Source organism: Scyliorhinus torazame, chromosome 1, assembly GCF_047496885.1.
Source record: "Scyliorhinus torazame isolate Kashiwa2021f chromosome 1, sScyTor2.1, whole genome shotgun sequence".
Classification (NCBI taxonomy): Eukaryota; Metazoa; Chordata; class Chondrichthyes; order Carcharhiniformes; family Scyliorhinidae; genus Scyliorhinus; species Scyliorhinus torazame.
In genome coordinates, this window is record NC_092707.1 from 155,356,104 (window position 1) to 155,377,621 (window position 21,518).

General features: G+C 57.3%; 1 protein-coding gene across 4 annotated transcripts in view; it reads left to right on the forward strand.

The window, feature by feature from the left end:
• LOC140415336 (uncharacterized) overlaps positions 1 to 9,999 on the forward strand; it is a 100,259-nt gene extending 90,260 nt beyond the window's left edge. For all 4 annotated transcript variants that reach the window (XM_072501047.1, XM_072501046.1, XM_072501045.1 and 1 more), the window contains one exon: positions 9,334 to 9,999. Coding sequence is in view for 1 of the 4 variants with exons in the window: in XM_072501049.1 (XP_072357150.1) it covers positions 9,334 to 9,374 (41 nt within the window). In the remaining 3 variants the exon portion in view is untranslated. The remainder of the gene's footprint in view (positions 1 to 9,333) is intronic.
• The last annotated feature ends 11,519 nt before the right edge of the window (positions 10,000 to 21,518 follow it).

A 21,518-nucleotide genomic window follows, 5' to 3' on the forward strand; every position in this document is an offset into this window, starting at 1 on the left:
ACTGGTGCGCACAACACAGCCGTCCCGGTACAGCAGGTGGAGGTAGGAGCAGCAGAGGGACCGGGCGGTCGGAGGGCAGCCCAGGCCAAGCGAACATCTGCCGCCCAGATGGATCCCGGGTTCCTGCAGTTACCACACCCACACATAGATCCGATGCAACCACCGACACGGAGACGAGCGAATAGGGTGACGGGTGGCTTGCGGCGGCTGCGGTCGCAGGTGGAGGAGTCCACCCGCGTCCAGGAGCTGGGAGTGGTCCCGGTCATGCGTGCCACCCAGGCTGACACTGCACGGGTGGCGTCCGCGGTGGAGGCAATGGGTGCGACGGTGTCAGACATGGGGAACGGTTTGCGAGGCCTGGGGCCTTCCGTGCAGGCGGCGTCTGTGGCCCAGGAAATGGCTGCCCTCTCACAGGAGGCCATGAGCCAGTGCCAGCGCCAGATGGCAGAGGCGCTCAACGCCATAGCCCAGTCTCAGCAGGCCATGGCCCAGTCTCAGCAGGCCATAGCCCAGTCTCTGCAGGCCATGGCCCAGTCTCTGCAGGCCATGGCCCAGTCTCTGCAGGCCATGGCCCAGTCTCAGCAGGCCATCGCTGAGGGCATCGGCGCCAGTGGCCATGTGCGAGCTGGCGTCGCACTGTCGCAGACAGGGTTCGACAACCCCCTGGGCTCCATGGCTGCAAACCTGCAGACCCCTGTCGATACCAGCACGGGCCTCCAGGACTGCAGCGCCAGATGTCGGGGGCGCGTCGGATGGCCAGTCCGTTCGCATCCCCCACCCATGTAGAGGCCTGGGGGCCATCGGGCACCCCGAGGGAGGAGGAGGTGGTGTGGTCCGTCCCGGCTCCCTCTGTAGGGGAGGTCCCGGTACACCGCGACACCTCGGACTCCCCCCCTTCCGTCCCAGGTGCATCGGGTGGGCAACGGGCAGGACAGGCTGGCAGCTCGCCATCCCAGTCGCCCGGGCCGCAGCCTGGCCCATCTAGGCCAGGACGCCCCAGGAAACGGCCGCCAAAGGGATCCAGTGTCAGAGGGCAGGAATCACAGGAGTCCACCTCCAGTTCTGCTGTACCGTCTGGGGAACCACGTAGACGTAGTCAAAGGGCCCGTAAGGCCAAACAATTAGACACTGAGTAAGTTGGCACGGGTGCAGGGCACAGATGAGTTTTAGGCGCTAGGGCACGTGCATGAACTCCTTTGGTTATTAAAGTCAATGTTACACCTACCGAAGCTGCCTTTGTGCTCTGTCCAAAGTGTGCGGGGGTGTCATGTACGTTGAGCGCAAGTGTGTGTGTGAGGGGTGGTCTTACCTCAGCCCCAGGTGAGTCTGCCCCCTTCCCCCTGGGCCGCCATCAACATCCCCCGGGCAGAGGACGGGACCGTGCGCTGCAGTGTCACAGCCGCATGCAGGGATGGTCCGGGTGGATGGTGGTACTGTGGCCATGGGTCAGACATAGTCCAACGATGTAGAGCCAGGAGCTCATCGGAGGCGGGCTGTCATCATTCTCCATGGCCTGCGATAGACACGCGTCCACCCGCAACTGGGTGAGCCCGGCCCGTTGTGCCGCCGGTGGATCGGCAATTGGGAGTGGGGGGGGTGGTGTGCATGCGGGTGGGGTGTGTGGGGTTGGGGAGGGGGGTGATGGTGCTGGGTGGATGGATGGGTGGGGGGTGTGGGTGGTCGGCTGTTGTCATGGTGTGCGGTCTGTGGCCATACTACCCGATTCCCACGCCCATCTAGTCAGTGAAGCGGGCGTCTATCAGTCTGTCCCGTGCCCGCTGGGCCAGCCGGTAACGGTGGACAGCCACCCGTCTGTGTCTACCCCGTCTGCCCTGACCATTGCCCCCATCCCCCTCATCTGGGGAGGACTGGGCCTCTTCCTGCTGCTCCTCCACTCCGCCCTCCTCTGCCTGCGGCACATCGCCCCTCTGCTGGGCTATGTTGTGCAGGACGCAGCACACCACAATGATGCGGCCGACCCTATCTGACCGATACTGGAGGGCGCCCCCAGAGAGGTCCAGGCACCTGAAACGCATCTTCAGCACGCCAAAGCACCTCTCGATCACTCCCCTTGTCGCTACATGGGCATCATTGTAGCGGTTCTCCGCCTCATTGCGTGGCCTCCGTATAGGCGTCATCAGCCACGATCGCAATGGGTAGCCCCTGTCGCCCAGCAACCAGCCCCTCAGCCGGGGATGGCGTCCCTCGTACATGCCGGGGATGGATGACCGCGACAACACGAATGAGTCGTGTACACTGCCTGGGTAACGGGCGCAGACGTGCAGGATCATCATGCGGTGGTCGCAGACCACCTGTACGTTCATCGAATAGGTCCCCTTCCTATTAGTGAACACGGCCCTGTTATCTGCAGGTGGCCGCACGGCGACGTGCATCCCATCGATCGCGCCCTGGACCATGGGGAACCCGGCAATGGCAGAGAAGCCCACGGCCCGGGCATCTTGGCTGGCCCGGTCCACGGGGAAGCGGATGTAGCGGTGCGCCATGGCATAAAGGGCATCTGTCACTGCCCGGATGCACCGATGCACCGATGTCTGCGATATGCCGGACAGGTCCCCACTCGGTGCCTGGAATGACCCCGTTGCATAAAAGTTCAGGGCCACCGTAACCTTGACGGACACGGGGAGAGGGTGTCCCCCGCCAGTGCCACGCGGTGACAGGTGTGCCAGCAGGTGGCAGATGTGTGCCACGGTTTCCCGGCTCATCCGGAGTCTCCTCCTGCATTCCCGGTCCGTGAGGTCCTGGTATGACTGCCGGGGCCGGTACACACGGGGCGCCCTCGGGTGCCTCCGTTGCCGTGGGGCCGCGACGTCCTCCTCGTCCTGTCGGTCAGGTGTCCCTCCAGCCTGGGCGGCTGCCGCCTGCCCCTCTGCGGCAGCCTGCGCCGCCTCTCTGGCACGCTCCTCCTCCTCCTCCTCCTCCTCCTCATCCAGGGCAACATAGACATGAGCGGCTGCCACCACGGCGGCCAACATCGCTGGATGATCTGAAAACATGACGACCTGGTGGGGGGGAGGGGAACGACGACATGTCATCATTGCCCATATCCCCTCCTCCCCCCAGCCAGGTGGCATGGACCGCATGGGTCCAACTGTTGGAGGCTGGCACCTGGCCAGGTGGACCAACTCATTTGCCCTCCCATCACCCACCCCGGCACGGACCCCCCCCCGCCCCAACCTCCACCCCAGCACGGACCCCCCCCCCAACCTCCACCCCGGCACGGACCCCCTCCCCAACCCCCAACCTCCACCCCGGCACGGACCCCCTCCCCAACCCCCAACCTCCACCCCAGCACGGACCCCCTCCCCAACCTCCACCCCGGCACGGACCCCCTCCCCAACCTCCACCCCGGCACGGACCCCCTCCCCAACCTCCACCCCGGCACGGACCCCCCCCCAACCTCCACCCCGGCACGGACCCCCTCACCAACCCCCAACCTCCACCCCGGCACGGACCCCCTCCCCAACCCCCAACCTCCACCCCGGCACGGACCCCCTCCCCAACCTCCACCCCGGCACGGACCCCCCCCCCCAACCTCCACCCCGGCACGGACCCCCTCCCCAACCCCCAACCTCCACCCCGGCACGGACCCCCTCCCCAACCCCCAACCTCCACCCCGGCACGGACCCCCTCCCCAACCTCCACCCCGGCACGGACCCCCCCCCAACCTCCACCCCGGCACGGACCCCCTCCCCAACCCCCAACCTCCACCCCGGCACGGACCCCCTCCCCAACCCCCAACCTCCACCCCAGCACGGACCCCCCCCACAACCTCCACCCCGGCACGGACCCCCTCCACAACCTCCACCCCGGCACGGACCCCCTCCACAACCCCCAACCTCCACCCCGGCACGGACCCCCTCCACAACCCCCAACCTCCACCCCGGCACGGACCCCCTCCCGAACCCCCAACCTCCACCCCGGCACGGACCCCCTCCCCAACCCCCAACCTCCACCCCGGCACGGACCCCCTCCCCAACCCCCAACCTCCACCCCAGCACGGACCCCCCCCCCAACCTCCACCCCGGCACGGACCCCCTCCCCAACCCCCAACCTCCACCCCAGCACGGACCCCCCCCCCCAACCTCCACCCCGGCACGGACCCCCTCCACAACCTCTACCCCGGCACGGACCCCCTCCACAACCCCCAACCTCCACCCCGGCACGGACCCCCTCCCCAACCCCCAACCTCCACCCCGGCACGGACCCCCTCCCCAACCCCCAACCTCCACCCCGGCACGGACCCCCTCCCCAACCCCCAACCTCCACCCCAGCACGGACCCCCTCCCCAACCTCCACCCCGGCACGGACCCCCTCCCCAACCTCCACACCGGCACGGACCCCCTCCCCAACCTCCACCCCGGCACGGACCCCCCCCCCAACCTCCACCCCGGCACGGACCCCCTCACCAACCCCCAACCTCCACCCCGGCACGGACCCCCTCCCCAACCCCCAACCTCCACCCCGGCACGGACCCCCTCCCCAACCTCCACCCCGGCATGGACCCCCCCCCCAACCTCCACCCCGGCACGGACCCCCTCCCCAACCCCCAACCTCCACCCCGGCACGGACCCCCTCCCCAACCCCCAACCTCCACCCCGGCACGGACCCCCTCCCCAACCTCCACCCCGGCACGGACCCCCCCCCCCAACCTCCACCCCGGCACGGACCCCCTCCACAACCTCCACCCCGGCACGGACCCCCTCCACAACCCCCAACCTCCACCCCGGCACGGACCCCCTCCCCAACCCCCAACCTCCACCCCGGCACGGACCCCCTCCCCAACCCCCAACCTCCACCCCGGCACGGACCCCCTCCCCAACCTCCACCCCGGCACGGACCCCCTCCCCAACCTCCACCCCGGCACGGACCCCCCCCCCAACCTCCACCCCGGCACGGACCCCCTCACCAACCCCCAACCTCCACCCCGGCACGGACCCCCTCCCCAACCCCCAACCTCCACCCTGGCACGGACCCCCTCCCCAACCTCCACCCTGGCACGGACCCCCCCCCAACCTCCACCCCGGCACGGACCCCCTCCCCAACCCCCAACCTCCACCCCGGCACGGACCCCCTCCCCAACCCCCAACCTCCACCCCGGCACGGACCCCCTCCCCAACCTCCACCCCGGCACGGACCCCCCCCCAACCTCCACCCCGGCACGGACCCCCTCCCCAACCCCCAACCTCCACCCCGGCACGGACCCCCTCCCCAACCCCCAACCTCCACCCCGGCACGGACCCCCTCCCCAACCTCCACCCCGGCACGGACCCCCCCCCCAACCTCCACCCCGGCACGGACCCCCTCCCCAACCCCCAACCTCCACCCCGGCACGGACCCCCTCCCCAACCCCCAACCTCCACCCCAGCACGGACCCCCCCCCAACCTCCACCCCGGCACGGACCCCCTCCCCAACCCCCAACCTCCACCCCAGCACGGACCCCCCCCCCAACCTCCACCCCGGCACGGACCCCCTCCACAACCTCCACCCCGGCACGGACCCCCTCCACAACCCCCAACCTCCACCCCGGCACGGACCCCCTCCCCAACCCCCAACCTCCACCCCGGCACGGACCCCCTCCCCAACCCCCAACCTCCACCCCAGCACGGACCCCCCCCCAACCTCCACCCCGGCACGGACCCCCTCCCCAACCCCCAACCTCCACCCCAGCACGGACCCCCCCCCCCAACCTCCACCCCGGCACGGACCCCCTCCACAACCTCCACCCCGGCACGGACCCCCTCCACAACCCCCAACCTCCACCCCGGCACGGACCCCCTCCCCAACCCCCAACCTCCACCCCAGCACGGACCCCCTCCCCAACCCCCAACCTCCACCCCAGCACGGACCCCCCCCCCAACCTCCACCCCAGCACGGACCCCCCCCCAACCTCCACCCCGGCACGGACCCCCTCCCCAACCCCCAACCTCCACCCCAGCACGGACCCCCCCCCCAACCTCCACCCCGGCACGGACCCCCTCCACAACCTCCACCCCGGCACGGACCCCCTCCACAACCCCCAACCTCCACCCCGGCACGGACCCCCTCCCCAACCCCCAACCTCCACCCCGGCACGGACCCCCTCCCCAACCCCCAACCTCCACCCCAGCACGGACCCCCCCCCAACCTCCACCCCGGCACGGACCCCCTCCCCAACCCCCAACCTCCACCCCAGCACGGACCCCCCCCCCCCAACCTCCACCCCGGCACGGACCCCCTCCACAACCTCCACCCCGGCACGGACCCCCTCCACAACCCCCAACCTCCACCCCGGCACGGACCCCCTCCCCAACCCCCAACCTCCACCCCAGCACGGACCCCCTCCCCAACCCCCAACCTCCACCCCAGCACGGACCCCCCCCCCAACCTCCACCCCGGCACGGAACCCCTCCCCAACCCCCAACCTCCACCCCAGCACGGACCCCCCCCCCCAACCTCCACCCCGGCACGGACCCCCTCCCCAACCCCCAACCTCCACCCCAGCACGGACCCCCCCCCAACCTCCACCCCGGCACGGACCCCCTCCCCAACCCCCAACCTCCACCCCAGCACGGACCCCCCCCCCCAACCTCCACCCCGGCACGGACCCCCTCCACAACCCCCAACCTCCACCCCGGCACGGACCCCCCCCCCAACCTCCACCCCGGCACGGACCCCCTCCCCAACCCCCAACCTCCACCCCGGCACGGACCCCCTCCCGGCACTCCCCCGGAGCCCAGCCTACTCTAACCACCCCCCCCCCACCCCCCGCCGCACACACACACAACCCGAGACACACCTCTCCTCAGGCAATCAGTCTGCGGCCACGCTATTTCCTGCCCAGAGCCAACCCCCCAGGCCGTCACTCACCTCCTCGCTGGTCGGCGTGAGCCTGGAGCACCGGGTCACGCCGATGAAAAGGAAGTTTGATTGACGTCGACGTGAACGGTCATCACGTCGACGGGACTTCGGCCCATCCGGAAGGGAGAATATCGGCAGGCCGAAAATCGGCTGCCTTGCGCAGACCCGTGACATTCTCCGCGGCAGCGGCGCCATTAACGCCCCGCCGACTTTTCTCCCCTCGGAGACTTCGGCGGGGGCGGGGGCGGGATTCACGGCGGCCAACGGCCATTCTCCGACCCGGCGGGGGGTCGGAGAATGACGCCCCATATTTGTAACATCAATAGTTGCTCTTCAGAAGGGGTTGTGGGTCTTCGGCTTTAACTGGTACAGTCCATGTAGTGAAGACACTCTCACACTAGGGCAGTCCACAAATTAGACTTGGGGCAATGAACAAACAATGATTTATGTCCAAATCAGAATGGTGAAGGTTCAAGGAAATAGAGGCCCACACAAGTTTATCGGGCATCGAACCCTGGGACAAGGAGTCGTTAAGCCTATCCAACATTAGAGGAAGGAATTGTTCTGCAATGTTCTTACAAACACAATGGGGAAGCTATCAGGGCCAGGAGCTTTACCCATCAGCATCAACCCAATACATGTCCCATGTTCCTTTGGTCCCAATGGGGATTCCAACTCTTCCAGCCTCTCTCTCTTTCCACCACTGGGATGGATAACCCATCCAAAAAATCTGTCATGGCCGAACTCTCTGCTGGGGGCTCCATTCTATAGAGATCCCAATAAAATGTTTCAAAAGCCGCATTGTCCTGAGGTGGGATGGAAACCAGGCTGCCAATCAAGTCGCGTACCTGCACAATCTCCCAGAAAGCCGCCTACCGTTTTAGCTGGTGAGCCGAGAGGCAACTGACCTTCTCCCTGCATTCATAAAATACGCCCCTCTAATGTCACAGCTGGTCCACCACCTTATCCAGGCTGGGAAAGTGAGTACTGATGGTCCACCTCAAGGATGGAGTCCACCAGCCTCTGCTGTGCGCACTTTGTAGGAAATTATCTCCTCCCCAATGGCCACCTTAAAGGCTTCCCACAGCATAAAGGTGGGATAGACTCACTTTAATTAAATTTAATATATTCCCCAATGGTGGTGGACATACGTTCACAAAATCTCTTGTCTGCTAATAATGCCATATCCAATCTCCATGGCTGACAGTGGGAGGGACCTGTCTCTAGTGCCAAATGAAAAAATTGTGGGCAAGGTCTGAAATCACAATCGCTGAGTAACCCGCCCCCTCCACCAAAGGGAGGAGAGACCTATCATTGAATCATAGAATCTCTACAGTGCAGAAGGAGGCCATTTGGCCCATCGGGTCTGCACTGACCCTCTGAAAGAGCACCCTACCCCCGTAACCCCACCCAACCTGTACATACCTGGACACTAAGGACAATCTCAACACCACAAGAAAGTCAATACGTGAATATACCTAGAGCAGATTGGAGAAAAGGAAAAATCTTTATCACCCAGGTGACAAAAAACCCTGTCCTGAGACCCCCCTTCCCCACACTTAGACACTACGACATCCAGCTATACATACAGAAAGCAGTAAGGTGAACATAATCCACTAAAACCTACAACCTGCTTGAAAACTGGCATTTCTGGGGAGCTATAAGCAGGGCATGACAAGTGGAGGGCACAAAAGTTGTTGTGCCCTAGCTAATCTCCAGTTCAGTCATAAACCTGTACTCTGCTCTCAGCCAGCGTCCCAATTTTTGGACATGAGGAAAGGTTACAACAGTCGGTGTTTTTAGCAGCTTGGAATAGGAAAGCACAATACATGACTGGGTTTGAGAGGTGCCATGCACGGGAGATCTTGTGTATTGCACTGGAAATTTACATTCACTATATAACATTTTAAGACCGTTTCACTTTTTGAGCAACTCTTCGGCTTGAGTTTGCAATCTCAATGTATCGTTGGTTTTGTAGCTGGGGATGGAATGGGAAGAGGAATCCCGTGATGTGTCGGTACTGTAAACCCTGATTGGATGTATTCCTGGAGATTTCATCACAGGACCTCCTGCCTTCAATCAGTCGACCCCCCCACTTTTGCCATTAGTTTCTGACATCCTTGCATTGACCCCCACATTGCACCATGGCAAGTGAACAAACCTCTTCTGCGCCATCTCTGACATTTTTATAACTCATAAATTAAAGTATTCAAAGAAAAAATAGGGGGGGGAGGGGCGTTGCGGGAATAGTACTTTCCTTCCATGCCCCAATGACTTTTCTCCAGGCTTGCTTGCAGCTGCGTGTAGGCGATGAAGCTTCAATACCCGAGTGGAGAATCTTGGGAAGTTGGCAACCCTAATCTTCCTGTGTCCTTGGTGTCAAAGCTGAGCGATTGGTTAGAAATGCTGCGAGGTATTGCTGCCACATTCTTCGAAATAACTCTTGTGAAACTTAGTGTTCTTTGATTTTTCAGAGTCTTACTCCCAACTGAAGAATGGATTAAGCTGCTTGTAGCAACTTTTAAACGTGAGCACTGGTACCTTCATAATTAAAATACTGTGACACTGAACAATTTATTTCACCACTGGAGTAAATCACAGTAACTACGCTCTAATGATTCACTATAAACGATGCATGGGGCACTTTTTTTTTTACAGATTGTAGTGCGTCCCCATGCAAACTTGTTGCATGTACTTCATGTCATAACATGGCTCAATTTGTAGGACGCACACTCTAGTCAGACGACCTATTCAGGTTCTTGATAATATAATCCAAGCTGATTCTCCAAGGAGTGCTGCATTGTTGGAGGTGCCATGTTTTGGATTTTGAAGATCATTTGTTCAGATTCAAAGAAGAGCTGGGAGTTCGACCGATTTTAATGGTCCTTCCTCACCAATGAAGCAAGAACACAGTCACTTGTTCTTCAAATCAATGCTGATCTTGAGATCCAGCCGCATGTTAAATGGTTGCTGTCTTTTCTTAATACTAAAGTCATTGCATTTTAATGTAAATTGTTTGTGGGAAATGTTTGTAATGTGCTATATAAATGAAAATACTTTCTATTCATGTCTGCACAGTGTGCATACATGTATGTATGTACTTATATATGCATTTGTGTATATAAAAGATAACACTATGAGTTTGTGTATGTTATGTGTATATCAGCTGATGAAGATTTGGATTATTCAGGAATTGCTCCCTGGCCTGTGTTTGGTTGGCTGATCAGAAGTGGGGATGTTGGGCAGCACGGTGGTGTACTGGTTAGCATGGCGCCGAGGTCCCAGGTTCGATCCCAGCTCTGGGTCACTGACCGTGTGGAGTTTGCACATTCTCCCCGTGTTTGCGTGGGTTTCACCCCCAGAACACTATTTATGCGCCAGGGCCAACGTGAACGGGACGCTATGATCACCTCCAGGTTCCCTCACTCGGTGGGGGAGTGCTTGCTAGGAGCATGGACACCGCATCCCACCCCCACACTCCCCAGCTGGTCTGGTCTGGTCTATGGGATGGAGGATGATGACAACCCGCTCTGCGATGAGCTCTGGTTCTCTGCATTTGACAACGTCTGACACCTGCCCCAATTAGCACATTCCACTGTCCACCTGGGTGATCCCTACATGCGAGCTAGCCATTCCATCACACGGTTCCATCGATTCCCTGGGGTGATGGAGGGGAGTGTGGTGGGGGTGGGACACCGGACCGGTCTGCGCTGGCTGGGCTGTGGTCCGTGAGCGAAGCCCATCCCCAACGTACACTTATTCCCCCCCCCCCCCCACCAACCCACGCACCCTCTGAGGCCAGCCCAGCCCTCACACCTTCTGACGGAGCACCGAGGCAGATTGTAAAATTGTGCACAGCTGTTTAATGTGAAAACCTATATACAAATACGTGCCGTAGCCCCTATCACTAAACTGCACCCTGCAACGAACGTAACTAGTGGCTAACGTGCCCTGCCTTGTGGGCCTAATGCTACGTCTAGGTGGTTCTCCAGACAGTACATCAGGAGTGGATGTGGCTGGTTATAATTCCCGCCCTGCCACCTGGGTCCCTTTTGGCGGCCATCTTCTGGGGCGATAGGGCCTGGGTGGTACGGGCTGCTGCCTCGGTGTCCCAGGTGGCGTGGTGCCGCCCTGTTCTGCCCGCTGTCCACCAGATGCGCCGGGGACATGGGGGGTGGGGGGGGGGGTCCAAGGTGCTGCAGTGTTCCGGCATCTCTTCTGCGGGAGTCACCAGCGCAGATCCCATCACCTCCTCCTCTCTCGGGGTGCCCGATGGCCCCCGGGCTACTCCATGGGATTGGGGTGCGAGTGGAGCAATCCCCTGAGGCTCCCCTGACACTTGCCGTTGCTAGTCCTGGAGCCCCATCTGATCTCGACCAGTGTCTGCATGCTCGCGGCCATGGAGCACCGGAAGTGGACCATCTCCGTCTGAGAATGCGTCACATTACGCTGCGACTGTGCAACCACCTTCTGGATGTGTCGCATCAGCCAATGACTGCGCCATCTCCCTCTGAGACTGGGCCACCTCCCTCTGTGTCTGTGTCACGTTGTTCCAGAAGCCCAAAACCCATCTGGATGGCAGCTAGTCCCTGGGGTCGGCCTGCACTCTGAGCGTCCGCACCTGACCCCCCCCCCCCCCCCCCCCCCCCTTCCGGGTGCTGCTACTTCCGCCTAATGAACCAGATCAGCTGTATGATGCGCACCAGAAAGTGTCTCAGGAGCCTCTCCACTAAATTGCCCAACCGAGATGAGTGTCTCTGGGATGGTGGAGCATCCGGAGGAATCCCAAGCAGACACGGGGGGGGAACGTGCAGACTCCGCACAGACAGTGACCAAGCCGGGAATCGAACTGGAGTCGCGGGGGTGGCAATGCACATATCACTCCAACTGATTTGGGAATGAATGCACTGACTCTCTAATATTAACTGGTACATTGGGGAGATGTTAAAGTACAGGAAATCGATCAGGTGTCGCTCTACTGGGGCATGGTTGTGGGTCTACAAAAAGTAATAGTTGAATTATCTCTGGATCTTCATTGCGCCCAGACTTTCATTCGGCAGGAGACTGTTATCAGCATCACTGTAATTTCATTCAGGGCCACAAGGGGGAGTACTTCATCAAAGGACACCTATTTAGGGAAGGAAGTAGCAATACCAAACAGCAGCTGTGTAGTTTCCCTATATTACAACAGTGACTACACCTCAAATATACTCTCCTGGCTTCAAAGTGCTTTCCTTCAGGCATCCTGAGATTGTGCAATATATGTTAGATATAGGTTATACAAATACAAGTTAATTGTTTCTTTACAAGTCAATAATAGCATAAAACCTCTTTCACAAAGTCACAGATCAGAATAGATATTGCTGAATGATAGAGGAGCATTATTTTGGGGGGCAAATCCTTATAGTTTTTATTGCTGACATTGCGTTTTACTCTTTTATCAATATGGCAAAGTACTGAATTTCCATGGGGGACTTTGTGCTGAATTTGCAGTTTTACAAAAAGGTAATCCAACATGTGAAAGACAGTAGGGATTCTAACACAGCTTGAATAGAAGGAAGGGACGGACGATTGGACAGCATATAGTTTTTTAAAAACATTTGGGGAATATACTATGTCAGTAATTTGAGACAAGTGAGGTGTGCTTGAGAGGAAAAAGTTGACTTTAAGCCTACAGTTCTCAAAGCTGGACCACTGGGTGTTTTCCTTACATCATATTTGGGGATTTTGTAAGCTAATTGAGAGAGATTGATTGCCATAATTGATTAACACTCCATATTGTTGTACTGTATCATGCAACAACAAGAATAGTAGAGGTGAACTAAATGAAATTTGATCTTTGTTGTCCAGAAATTCCTATGCACCAGTACTGGATGAGCAGCACTGAGAAGGTCGAAGCCATCAACTTTGGTCCCTGCCATAAAGTCATAGTGTTTTTACAGCACGGAAAGAGGCTCTTTGTCCCATCGTGTCCACACTATCCATCAAGCACCTCTCTATTCTAATCCCACATTTCAGCACTCGGCCTGTAGCACTTTATGCTGTGGCATTTCAAGTGCTCATCTAAATACTTCTTAAATGTTGTGAGCATTCCTGCCTCCACCACCCTTTCAAGCAGTGAGCTCCAGATTCCAACCACCCTCTGGGTAAATCTCCTGTCCATTACCACAAATCTATCCCCCTGGTTATTGACCCCTCAACTAAGTGGAAAGGAGGGCGGCACATGGCACAGTGTTTAGCACTGCAGCCTATGGCGCTGAGGACCCGGGTTCGAATCCCGGCTCTGGGTCACTGTCCGTGTGGAGTTTGCACATTCGCCCTGTGTCTGCGTGGGTTTCACCCCCACAACCCAAAGATGTGCCAGGTAGGTGGATTGGCCACGCTAAGTTGCCCCTTAATTGGAAAAAAATAAATAAATTGGGTACTCTAAATTTATTTTAAAAATTAAGCGGTAAGGTTCTTTCCCAGCCAACCTATCTATGCACATCACAATTTTATATGCTTCAATCAGTTCCCCCCTCATCCTTCTCCTCTTCAAGTAAAACAACCCCAGCCTATCCAGGCCCTCTTGTGAGCTGAAACACAACATCCCAGGCAACATCCTGATGAATTTCCTCTGCACCCTCTCCAGTGCAATCACTTCCTTCCTATAGTGCGGTGATCAGAACTGTACACCGTATCCTGCAGAGGCCTAACCAAAGTTTTCTACAGCTCCATCATAACCTCCCTGCTCTTATATTCTCTGACTTGGCTAATAAAACCAATTATTCCCTATGCCTTCTCAACCACCATACCTACCTGTCTTGCTGTCTTCAGGGATCTATGGGCATGCACCCCAAGCTCCCTCTAAATTTACTCGGATCCTACCATTCATTGTTTATTCCCTTGCCTTATTAGTCCTCCAAAAATGTATTACCTCACATTCTTCAGCCCATCTGTTCTGCCCCTCTAACCAGCCCATCTATATCATCCTGTAATCTAAGGCTTTCCTCCTCATTAATTACCACCAATGTTTGTGTCATCTGCAAACTTACCCTCCCTTCTCTAGCCACCAGCTCCATCCCTCACCTGCCAACCATCTGGGGCTGAACCAGACTGTTCACAATTTTGGTGTTGTCTTTGACCCTGAGATGAACTTCCAACCACATGTCCACACCCTCACTAAGACTGCCTATTTTCACCTCTGTACGATGTTACGACACCCAGGGCTATGGTGCGGTCAATTCCAGCTCTCCTTGACCCGGGGTCGCAACACAATTGAATTAACCAATAATTCTTGGAAGAATATCCAAAGTCTGTGGCCCTTGACTGCCCAATAATTACAGTCACTGGGTTTGTAAATGTAAACACAATTACTTTTTGTTTATAACAAGAACGATAATGAAATATGCAGCAAATATAACTGGTTATCTTTTATCTCATTCCTATTCCCCCAATTTAACTTTCCCCCACCCTCTATACGCTACACACACACACACACAAGACAAACAAGCACAGAGGAAAAGAGAGGGGTGAAAATGGTAAGTAAAAGGATAACGAGTCTCTGTTTCAGATTGTTGTTTTTAAGCAAACTTTCATTCAAGGCTTTCAGTTAGAGATTTCTGTTTCCAGTCTGTAGATTCATTCATTCATGTTCTCTGTAGGTTCAGAAACGCCAGGCAGAATAAGGCCTCTTGGCCAATTCATTGGCCACCAGCCAACCAATCGAACCAAGTGCCACCCCATCTCTCAGGTGCCAGAGAGTCTGGGTCCTGCTGCTCGGACACTAGCACCATACACTATGTTGAAACGTTCAGACTTCCTCATTCTCTCAGCTGCTTGGCTTAAAGATACATGTTCATTAAGCATCCATGGATCTAAATGATAACAGCAAAAATAAAGAAAGCAGAAATAAGGGAATCAACAGGAAGGATGCTAACCTACCTCCCTCCCTAAAAGGAATTAAATGTCAGGGCCCAGACGTTTTACTATGAGGTATGCAAGAGATAAAACACAAACACATCCATCCATCCATCCCCATTATATCAGTTCCCTTCCAAGTCTTCGCTTTGGTAACCAGCCAGTCCTTAAAGCTGTGACAAAACATCCGCAATCACATTATCCTTTCCGGGAATGTGTACAATTTTAACATTGAACTGTTGTAATAATAAACTCCAATCTTGTGTCGTCCGGTGTTTTATACTCTTCTATAAACGCAAGCGGATTATGTTCCGTATTTCATAGAATTTACAGTGCAGAAGGAGGCCATTTGGCCCATAAACTAAGCTTGGTCTATTGTCATGTCGGACATATGCAAAATGCTGAAGGGCTAGTAACATTGCCCCTAGGCCACTGGCATCTGTGGCCATTTTAAATGGTCTGAAAAGTCTGGGGCGGCTAGCACTGGTTTGCTCACTGACGTGGCCTTCAATCTCCCAAACTCTACTTGGTGTTCAGTGGGCGATAACGTTTTCACTTGTTTCCGCAACATATCCAACATACCCTGTATTTCAGTCTCTAACTGAGCCAGTCGCCATGGTTATAGTCAAGATGGATGTGGTTCAGGGTTTCCCATGTCCACATCATGACTAGTTAAGGGAGTGCACCCTGACGTTTCCCTACAACTCTGTCCATATTCTTTCAGTATCTTTATTAAATCTTTCCTTTGTTCTCCTTCTGCTGATAGGTTTTAGCACTCCCTCTGATATCGCCAAACAGTGCCTTGTTTTCACTCTTTTCGTCAAAAGAAAATACATGCTGTGCTTCCCTTTGTCAAGTTTCTGACTGTCCAAATTGGAGAGGACCCCTGGAATGAGATTCTTCTGCATTTCTGTCTCCTTCTGTCTCTCGGGTAATGCAGCCAGTCTTTTCTGATCGTCCAATGAATGTTTATCCAAATTTCGAAGATCTTCTGCAGCCAAATTACAAGCAGTATTGTCAATGCTGAGGGAAACATCTTCTTCATTTTTAATCAATAATTCACCCCTCCAGCTTTACATCCTCTCTTTTCCTTTCACAAAGTTGGTTGACTTTATATGCACCATTCTTTGTTTAACAGATTTTGCCTCTTCATCAGAGTCTTCGTAATCACAGTTCTTGGGCTGGATTCTCCAATTTTGAGACTAAGTGCTGACAACGTCGTGAAAAGTGTGGACTTTTACGACGGCAGAAACGTCCCGACAGGTGCACCGATTCAGCAACTCTAAAGAGACTAGCACCGTCGTCACGTGAAACGCCACCGTTTGCAAGCGAAGCGGTGCCAGATTCGCCGGTTTAGTGATTGCCGCACAGTTGCAGCCTCACATCAGCGATTCATTCCCCTCCCCCCCCCCCCACACACAATGCCGCAGCCAACGTGTCTGGAGGGAGAGCAGCGCCCCGGTTCCTGGACGCAGAACTGGAGACCCTCCTGGACGCCGTGGAGGCAAGGCGGATGGTCCTGTACCCCGGCCCGGGAGGAAAGTCGTCAGGCGCCGCCGTTTGCCGTGCCTGGGCACAGGTGGCAGAAGTCGCCTGGACTGCCATCCAGTGCAGAAATAAACTGCACGACTGCCTCAGGGCGGTCAGGGTAAGTAGGCAGCGCTGTGCCCCTAGCACCAGCCCCCCCACACACATGTACTCTGGAACCCCCCCCCCCCCCAGGAGTACGGCCAGAGCACCACACTGCCCCACATACCTGCACCCGTGCCAGCTGCAATGGCCGGATGCCCTGGCCACTGGTGCCATCATCTACCCAACCCCTTGGTTGCATGCGTCGGACTGTCGAACAATGTCATTGTGTTTACTCCCCGCTCAGGACAAGGCTGTGCACAACCGCCGGGAGCGGGAGAAGACAGGAGGGAGACCATCAGACCTGTGGCCCCTCACCGGGCCCGAGCAGAGGGCACTGGACGTGGTCGGCGGCCCGGAGGAGAGGGAGGTCACCGAGGCGGAGGTCGGCGGCGGGCAAGAAAGTGAGACCCCTGCCTATTTGCGGATCCTCCTACACCTCCCTACACCCCCCTCACCCCAATCACCCCCACGCCTCACCCACGTCCGGGTGTCTAACCGTACATGCGTCTTGTGTCTTACAGGACCTGCTGGAACTGGGCCTGGTCCATCCGGGGTCCCCTGCCCCCAGCCAGTGCCAGAGCCGGTGCCCCCCAGGCGGCAGAGCACTGACTGAGAGAGCAGCCCGAACACCAGCTCTCTGCCCGAGAATCAGGAGACCCCGAACTTCGGGTCAGAGGGGGACACTGACTTTCTGTCACTGCTGCGTCCAACACCCTCCACCATCCCAGAGACTATCACATCAGTTGGGGAAACTAGTGAAGAGGTACCTGGGACACAATCTGGTGCGCACCACAGTCGGTCTGATATAGCAGGTGGAGGTAGGAGCAGCCGAGGGGCTGAACGGTCGGAGGGCAACTCGGCCCCAGGAACCAGCTGCCGTCCAGATGGGTCCCGGTTACCTGGAACATCCAGTCTCATCCATAATGCAGGTGAAGGGAGGGACCCAGGGACTAGGGGAGGAGGTGACAGCAGGCGTCCAGCACCTGCAGGTGCAGGTGGAGGAGTCCATCCGCGTGCAGGAGTAGGGGGTGGTGCTGGTCACGCGTGCCACCCAGGCCGAAACCACACAGGTAGCGTCTGCGGTGGAGGCAATGGGGACGTCGGTGTCGGATATGGGTCAGCGTTCTGAGCAGCCGGGGGCCAAGGCCCAGGACAGAGCTGCAGCAACCATGTGCCAGAGTCACCTGGAGATTGCAGCGGCGCTCCTCAGCGTGGCTCAGTCACAGCAGGCCATTGCTGAGAGCATCGGCAGCAATGCCCAGGTGCAGGCCAGCGCAGCCCAGACCCTGAGAGAGGTGACCCAGTCCCAGAAGGAGGTAGCCCACACCCTGCAGGATGTGGCTCACACCCTACTGGACGTGACCTATACCCTGTGGGACGCAGCCCACTCACTGGCTGATGTGGCATAGACCCTCAGGTGGTGGTACAGTCGCAGAGCGATGTTGTGCAGTCCCAGACGGAGATGGGCCACTCTCTGTGCTCCATGTCTGCAAATGTGCAGACCCTTGTTGAGACTAAAGTGAGCCTCCAGCACTGGCATCGCCAGGTGACGGTGGGGGCCTCAGGGGATGGTTCCGCTCACACCCCGACCCATTGGGCACCCTGAGGGAGTAGGAAGTACTGGGGCGCGTGCCGGTGATCCCCGCAGGGGAGATGCCGGAACACCGCAACACCTCGGACTCCCACCCTCCTGTCCCTGGTGCATCTCGTGGGCTGTGGGCAGAACAGGGTGGCACCACGCCACCCGGGATGCCCAAGCAGCAGCCAGGCCCATCCAGAAGATGTGCGCCAACGGGGACCCTCGTCGCAGGGCAGGAGTCATAGAATCATAGAATCTACAGTGCAGTTCGGCCCATCGCGTCTGCACCGGCCCTTGGAAAGAGCACCCTCTCATAATACACACCAGTATATCATGGTGCAGACACACACTGATGGACACACAGTGGGACCAATCAACATACACAACACCGCAGCCAATCACCAGTGAGAGCACATGCACTATAAAGACAGGGGGCATCAGAGTTCCTGCTCATTCGAGTAGCAGCTAGCTCGGAGCACAGAGCTCACAGCCTGCAACACAGACATTCACCATGTGCTGAGTGCGTCAACTGATTAGGACAAGGCAAAGGTCTTTAGTTAAAGCTGGTATTGTATTTACCCACAGTTCAAGCATGTTTAAATAGTTAACCTTATAATAAAATAGTGTTGCACTACTTCAAGTGTTGGTGACCTGTATGTGTTCCAGAGCACATCATGATACCAGGAGTGGTTGCATACAAGCACTTCTTAGACCTACCTGCAAGTGATCTGCCTTCCGCCAGCATTCCGTCATTCTGCAACATGGACAACCTCAGCCCACCGCCGCCGCTCCGCATCGCCGGCAACCTCGGGGCCAACTGGAAGATTTTCAAACAGCGCTTCCAGCTCTACCTCGAAGCCACAATCAGGGAGGGCGCCTCGGACACCAGAAAGATTGCTCTTCTCCTCTCCACGGCCGGGGACCATGCCATCCATATTTTCAACTCTCTCACCGTTGCAGATGACGAAGACAAGACGAAGTTCAAGACGGTTCTCCTCAAATTTGACACTCGCTGCAGCGTAGAGGTGAATGAAAGTTTTGAACGCTACGTGTTCCAGCAGCGTTTGCAGGGTAAGGACGAACCTTTCCAATCCTTTTTAACGCACCTCTGCATCCTTGCGCAATCTTGCAGCTACGGGCCCACCTCCGACTCCATGATACACGACCAGATCGTTTTCGATGTTCAGTCGGACCCCCTACGTCAGCAGCTCCTCAAGGTAAAGCAACTCACCCTAGTGACCGCCATCGAGACCTGTGTCCTACATGAAAATGCCACCAGTCGGTACTCTGATATACAAGCGGCTGAAACGGCGCGGCAAGGTCCCCATGAGGCGGAACTGGTCCAAGTGATTGAACACCTCCAGGGCCTCAGCCTGGATGAGGGCGGCCATTTATCGTGCTTTTCCCGGACTCCCGCGCTTGTACGCACCAAACGAGGGGACGGCGACATGGAGGAACGTAATGCGCAGGCGCGCACCACGCAGGACCGCACCACGCATGCGCGGTGGTGCAGCGAATATGCTGACGTCACGACGTGCGGCAACTGTGGCTCCACCCACTTAAAGCAGCAATGCCCTGCAAAATCTGGACAATGCCTGCGATGTGGAAGACTTGACCACTATGCTGCCTGCTGTCGAGCAGCTCAGCCTTCCAATTCATATCGCTTCAGCCAGCCTCGCAGGAATGTTCGGGCAATTCAACCCACGGTCACCGAGTCTGATTCCGACCTCCCACACTGCAGTGACACCGAGGACCTGAAGGCACCTTTTCGAGTCGGTGTCGTAACGAAAAACAGGCTGTCCCGAAGCAAAGACACCAGCCGCTGTCGGTATACAGCATCGATCCAGACGATGAGCGGTGTGCCACCCTGACGGTCAACCGGTCCCAAATACGATTCCTCCTGGACACTGGTGCCTCCACCAATCTCATGGCGTGGTCTGCTTTCCAAAGCCTTTGTGTAAAACCAACCATTCTTCCATCGGTCTGCCAGCTATTGGACTACAATGGCAACATCATTCCTGCTACCGGCTCATGCCAACTCGAAGTGACGCACAAGTCACGAAAAGCCATCCTTCCTTTTGAGATCGTGGGCTCCTTGAAGGACTCTCTGCTTGGCGCACAGGCGTGCAAATTCCTAAACCTCGTTCAAAGAGTTCACGCTCTCATGCCCATTCCTTCCAGGATGCTGACTTCAGGGCGCAACTCAACACCATCATAGACCAGCACCACGACATCTTCGAAGGCATGGGCAAGCTCCCATATACTCACAAGATCATACTCAAACAGAACGCCTCGCCTGTGGTGCATGCACCTCCCAGAGTCCCAGCACCCCTCAAGGACTGCCTCAAGCAGCAGCTGCAGGACCTCCAGGACCAAGGAGTGATCTCCAGAGTTACGGAACCAACCGACTGGGTCAGTTCCATGGTGTGCGTAAAGAAGCCTTCCGGCGAGCAAAAAGGCTCCCCCGAGCAAAAAGGCGATCCGGCCCCCCCCCCCCCCTTCCGGCGAGCAAAAAGGCTCCCCCGTGCAAAAAGGCGATCCGGCCCCCCCCCCCCCCCCTTCCGGCGAGCAAAAAGGCTCCCCCGAGCAAAAAGGCGATCCAGCGCCCCCCCCCCCCCCCCCCCCCCCCACCCCACCCCACGCACGGCAGCAGAGCACAGCGCAGGACAAGCGGTGGCCAGGACCAAAGCGGCGGCCAGGACCGAAGCGGGGTCCGAACCTGTAAGGGAGGAAGGAATGGAGGAGCCACCCCCCCTCCCCCCAGCAGGAGAGCGCAGGATGCGACCAGCGGCGGCCCAGACCGAGCAGCGGGGACAGCAGCGGGGAACGAAGCGGGAACCATCCGACCGAACCCCCCCCCGGCGGCGACCACTACGAGGCAGGAACAAAGAGGGACTCCGGACCAGAAGCCTCTCTCTCTCTCTCTCTCGATCGACCTGGGTGAGTGAGGGAAAAGGAAGGAAAAAAGACCTTTTGCAAAAACAAAACTCTGAAAAGAAAACTTTTAAACTTTTAAAACTTTTTTAAAAAAAATTATTTTTACACTTTTCTTGTTCTCACCCAAAACAAGTTCACCTGAGAAGAATTTTATAAAAGAGGGGAAAAGTAAAGTGGTAAAGGCGAGAAGGGAGAGGAAAAAAAAAGGGGGGAAACTATGCCAGGAGGGAGCCAAAGCAGAGGGGGCAATGGGCGAGCCAGTTCAGGTGAGCCAATCAGCGAGCAAAGCGGCAGAACAGAAGTATCGCCGCATCAAAAAGAGCTGGGCAGACAGGTGCAGTCTCCCCCGGGGCCAGGGGGGAGCTGGAACTGGAAGGCAGCCTTTGCCGATGCGCTGAGGGAACATGAAATGAAATGAAATGAAAATGAAAATTGCTTATTGTCACAAGTAGGCTTCAATGAAGTTACTGTGAAAAGCCCCTAGTCGCCACATTCCGGCGCCTGTTCGGGGAGGCTGGTATGGGGATTGAACCGTGCTGCTGGCCTGCCTTGGTTTGCTTTCAAAGCCAGCGATTTAGCCCTGTGCTAAACAGCCCCTGCGTGGCCTCCCTA